Below are 4,687 nucleotides of genomic sequence, written 5' to 3'. Positions count from 1 at the left end.
TAGGCCTAGGCCCACTGGGGCTGTAGTGCCAAGAAAAAAATAATGCGAACATAAGACCACGAATCAGCTTTTCCTAATAATAAAAGTGAACTCGAAATTTCGTTCTGAATTCTGACCCATAAATCTGCAAAATGTATATGCAATATTCCGCCGTCTATTTTCTTTGACTGTCCTGCCATCCTGTAAGGTGGCCCTGGCATTCGTGTGACTAGGGCTATCTTTTGTTACAGCATCACACTACACACTGTATATTACATTCGGTTCAACTTTGAAAATATTTATAGATATCCTCTATTAAAATTTGTATACATTTTTTGGGGTCTCTCGCATTTTTTTGTGCCCCTCTGTATTGACGGGGTGTATGGGGCACACTCCAGGAGGAGGTAGTTGTAGATATAAATAAATTGTTGCTCAAGTCATCACCTTTATTCATTTACGACGTTTCGACAGTTTTAAGGAAACGAAATAATTGGTTATTTACACATACATTCCCTTATTTGCATTAAGTTACCTTAAATGAAAAGCAAAGATTTCGAAATCATTAACTCTTTTCCGCTTGTATTTTACGTCACTTTTAACACAAATGACTGAACGAGTGGTGGGTATGACACGCACGCCTTCACAGGAACGCCTCCTCCGGCCCACGCGCAAGCTGCACAGTGAAGTCGAATAGAGTTCCGGACGCGAATCAGTTTCCGAGTTTGTCCGTAAGGTCTGTCGCAGCCACCAGGATGAGGCTGATCAGGTAGTTCTCGCACTTCCATAGCATAATCGTCTTCTCCGATGCATCCCCAGAAGGAAGAAACAGTGAAGGAAAGAAAAGGAAGAAATGGAGGCCAATAGGAGGGAAGACAGAGATTTCCTGGCCAAATTAGACGCCAATGTGAACCATTACCAAGCAAAAGCAGATGCCGACCGAGTGCAGCTGCAAGAAATGTTCCGGACCCATCAGGACAGAATGGACGCCAACTTGAAATCCTACCAAGAAGAGATTAGAACCAACAAGGTCATAACAGATACAAAGCTGGAAGAACTTGCGGAGAGAATAGAAAAGACACAAATCGAGCTAAATACAGCAGAAATGCACCACGACGCGGCGGCGAAGAAATTTCGGGAAGATCGCACAAAAACCCATAACGAAACCTGCAGAAGAATTGAGGAGGCCAAACGCGAGTTCCAAGCCCGGTTGGACGAGACGAGGCAGATGAGAGTCGAAGGGTCAAACACGTCAGCAAGCAGCACGGGCATGGCTCAGCCACCGACATTTGACGGGATTACGACGTGGAGCGTGTTCCGCCGACAATTCGAGGTCGTAGCGGAACACAACAAATGGTCGGACCGGGACAAGGCTACCTATCTAATCACCGCCCTGAAAGGCCGGGCGGCAGACGTACTACCCGGCATCCCGACGAACACGGCCTACCAGGACACGCTCCAGGCGCTAGAGGACCGTTTCGGGGACCAACACTTTGCAGCCGCCTACCGCCTACTGCTGGGATGTAAGGCCGAGGTTTCCCGATAGAGGTATCGCAGTAGATGGACACCGTGGTACCGGGGATTGGTAGCTTTTCGAGCCGCAAGGCGGTGTTTGCCTAAGTGATTGAAGCTCGTCGTCGCTGTCCTGCGATGCGGCCAATGCGTCGTAGGATGGTGGTGCCGTGACGGATTCGACGCGGGAGAGCGCGTCGGCAACGACGTTGTCCTGTCCAGAGATGTGTCGGATGTCGGTCGTGAATTGTGCTATGAAATCCAGGTGGTTGAATTGCCTTGGTGAGCATTTGTCCCTTTTCTGCTGTAAAGCGTAGGTGATAGGTTTGTGGTCTGTGAAGATGCTGAAGTGGCGCGCTTCCAACATGTGGCGAAAGTGCTTTACGGCCTCATAGATGGCCAGCAGCTCGCGGTCATACGCATTGTATTTTTGCTGGGCCGGGTTGAGTTTTCTTGAGAAGAATGCCAGGGGCTGCCAGGCGTTTTTGACGCGTTGCTGTAGCACGGCACCCATTGCGGACGTGGAGGCATCTGTGACGAGTGCAAGTGGCGCAGATGGGTCGGGGTGAGCCAGTAGTGTGGCGCGTGACAAACTCGCCTTGCACTCTTCGAAGGCCCTGTGGAGCTCCGGTGTCCAAGTGATTGGGTGGGAGCCCTTGACCTTGGGACCGGAGAGGACGTCGTGCAGTGGTGCCTGGTGTGCTGCCGCGTGGGGCAGAAATCGCCTGTAGTAGTTCAGCATGCCCAGGAAACGGCGGAGCTGACTGGCGGTTTTGGGAGGTTGACATTCCTGAAGGTGAGTCACTCGTTCTTCCAGCGGTTGGGAGCCTTCGGCGGACACCTTATAACCGAGGAAGGTGATCTCAGGTACTCGGAAGACGCACTTCGCCGGGTTGATGAGGATCCCATACTTCTGCAGTCGGTCGAAGAGTGCCCGTAGGTGTTGCTCGTGTTCCTCTAGAGACCGGGAGAAGATGAGGATATCATCCAGGTAAGCGAAACAGAAGTCGAGTCCCCGCAGAATGTCGTCCATGAAGCGTTGGAAGGTCTGTGCGGCGTTGCGCAGGCCGAAGGACATGAAGGGGAACTCGAATAGGCCGAATGGAGTGGTGATGGCCGTCTTCTGTATATCACCGGGATTGACGGGAATTTGGTTATAGGCTCGTACCAAGTCGATTTTGGAGAAAATGGTACAGCCATGGAGCTGGTGTGCGTAGTCATGGATATGCGGGACTGGGTAGCGGTCAGGGATTGTCCGGGCATTTAGTGCTCTATAGTCGCCGCAAGGACGCCAACCGTTGTCTTTCTTGGGCACAATATGTAGCGCCGAGGACCATGAACTCTCTGATCGACGAGCTGTGCCATCCCGCAACATGGCGTCGAACTCGGCTTTTGCGATAACGAGTCGGTCCGGTGGCAGTCGCCGTGGTCGGCAGGTTACTGGTGGGCCAGGTACAGTCCTGATGTGGTGGACGGTGTTGTGTCGTATCTCGCGCTGGACTCCAGCTGGGCGGGTCAGGTCCGGGAACTCTGTGAGGAGGCTGTCGATCGGTGTGTTGCTGCTGATTGTCTTTACACTGGGGATCAGTGCGTTGGCCGCTGATGCCGGGGCTGACAGCGTCGTGACCCCGTCCAGGATGCGGTTGTTCCGACAGTCCACCAGGAGACCGAAATGCGACAGGAAGTCCACGCCGATGATAGGATGCGGGACGTCGGCCACCACGAAGCGCCACGTGAATTCTCGGCGTAGGCCCAAGTTGAGGCTGAGAGGCAGCCATCCGTATGTGTGGATGGTAGTGCCATTAGCTGCACACAGGTCATAGTTGGTACGCTCCATGCGTCGATGGAGGAGCCTGCGGGGGTATACACAGAGGTCCGAACCAGTGTCGACTAGGAACTGCCGTTTGCTGACTCTGTCCGTTATGAAGAGGCGGCCTGTTGTTGTACCGCAGACATGTGCCGCCGGTGATGTCCGCTGCGTCAGTTTCCCTGCTGGCGGTAGGAGCAGGGCGGAGTACAGTTGTGTGCCAGAGCGCCGAAGCGGCGATGGAACCAGCAGATACTGGATGTGGCGTCGCCCCGGGAGGGGGATCTGCTGCCGGGCCGTCGGATGTTGAATGCGGGGCGGGAACCCTTGGGGCTGGAGCCTCGGTCTCTCGGTTTGGTGTCGAGATTTTTGAAGCGGGCGTGGGAGCGGTCCTGTCCGGTGCTCAATGCCGCCACTTGGCTGGAGGGATAAGCGATCTCCTGCCGAAGTGCGCCGATGTCCGTGGGTCCATCAACGCTAGCGAGCGCTGGCCGGACTTCGACCTCGGAGATGCGGTCTGCACAGAGGGCTGCGGCCTCCAAGTTGCTCTCGTTCTGGCCGGCGAGGAAGCTCTGCACGTTGCGTGGTAGCCGGCTGGTCCAGACGCTTCGGATGACGTTATCAGACACGTCTGGTGCGAGACTTTTGAGGTACCTCAGGAACTGGGACGGCTTACGGTAGCCAATTTCCTCGACCGTGAGGAGCTGCCGGATGCGCTGTTCTGGCGATGGGGATAGCCGCCTCACAAGCTCGGTCCTCAGTAGGGTGTAGGGGCCTCGTTCGGGTGGAGAGGTGATGATGTCCTCTACTTCTGATGCGTAAAGTTGATCAAACTGCGAGATCACGTAGCAGAACTTCGTCTGCTCTCTACTGATCTCGGCCAAAGTGAACTGTGCTTCGGCTTGAGCGAACCAAACTGCTGGTCTGTCGGCCCAGAACGGCGGAAGCCGCACGGTTATTGTTGGTACCTCTGTTGGTACTGGTCTGCTAGTAATACCAGCACCATACTGTTTTACTTCCCTTTTTTCTTCCTGTTCTCGTTTTGTACGTAGTTCGCCTTGTAAAGTCTCCATGTGTGTTACGTACTGTTGCAGTCTTCCATTCGACCGCTGTCCATTATTTGTGTTGAATTGTCGGGGTCACCAATGTGGGATGCCAACTGACAACGAGGATACAGAACCCGGAGAGTCCCTACAAGACTTCGCCACAGCCATCGAAATACTCGCCCGCCGTGCCTACCCCAACCTACCGGCAGACTACGTAGCAAGGGAAGCGGGGAAAGCATTCACGTATGGGATAGGCGACCCCGACATCAAGATCCAGCTGCTCCTGGGAGGGGAAAAGACAGTGAACGAGGCCCTCCGACAAGCCTTAGAACTGCAGGCCGTACTG

General features: G+C 54.1%; 1 protein-coding gene across 1 annotated transcript; it reads right to left on the bottom strand.

Annotated features, from left to right (window-relative positions):
- Nucleotides 1-3,468: 3,468 nt before the first annotated feature.
- On the bottom strand, nt 3,469-4,368 carry LOC111874802. Its single transcript, XM_023870599.1, has one exon. It carries the CDS (start codon nt 4,366-4,368, stop codon nt 3,469-3,471), a length of 900 nt encoding a protein of 299 aa, XP_023726367.1.
- Between the last annotated feature and the right edge of the window lie 319 nt (nt 4,369-4,687).

This window comes from Cryptotermes secundus, unplaced genomic scaffold, assembly GCF_002891405.2.
Source record: "Cryptotermes secundus unplaced genomic scaffold, Csec_1.0 scaffold7488, whole genome shotgun sequence".
In the NCBI taxonomy this organism is placed as follows: domain Eukaryota; kingdom Metazoa; phylum Arthropoda; class Insecta; order Blattodea; family Kalotermitidae; genus Cryptotermes; species Cryptotermes secundus.
Note: the sequence above shows the minus strand (reverse complement) of the source record. Positions and strands in the feature narration are given on the sequence as shown.

Excerpts from the sequence above, each read along its gene's own strand:
- LOC111874802 (XM_023870599.1), bottom strand. The coding sequence starts at position 4,368 with ATGGAGACTTTACAAGGCGAACTACGTACAAAACGAGAACAGGAAGAA.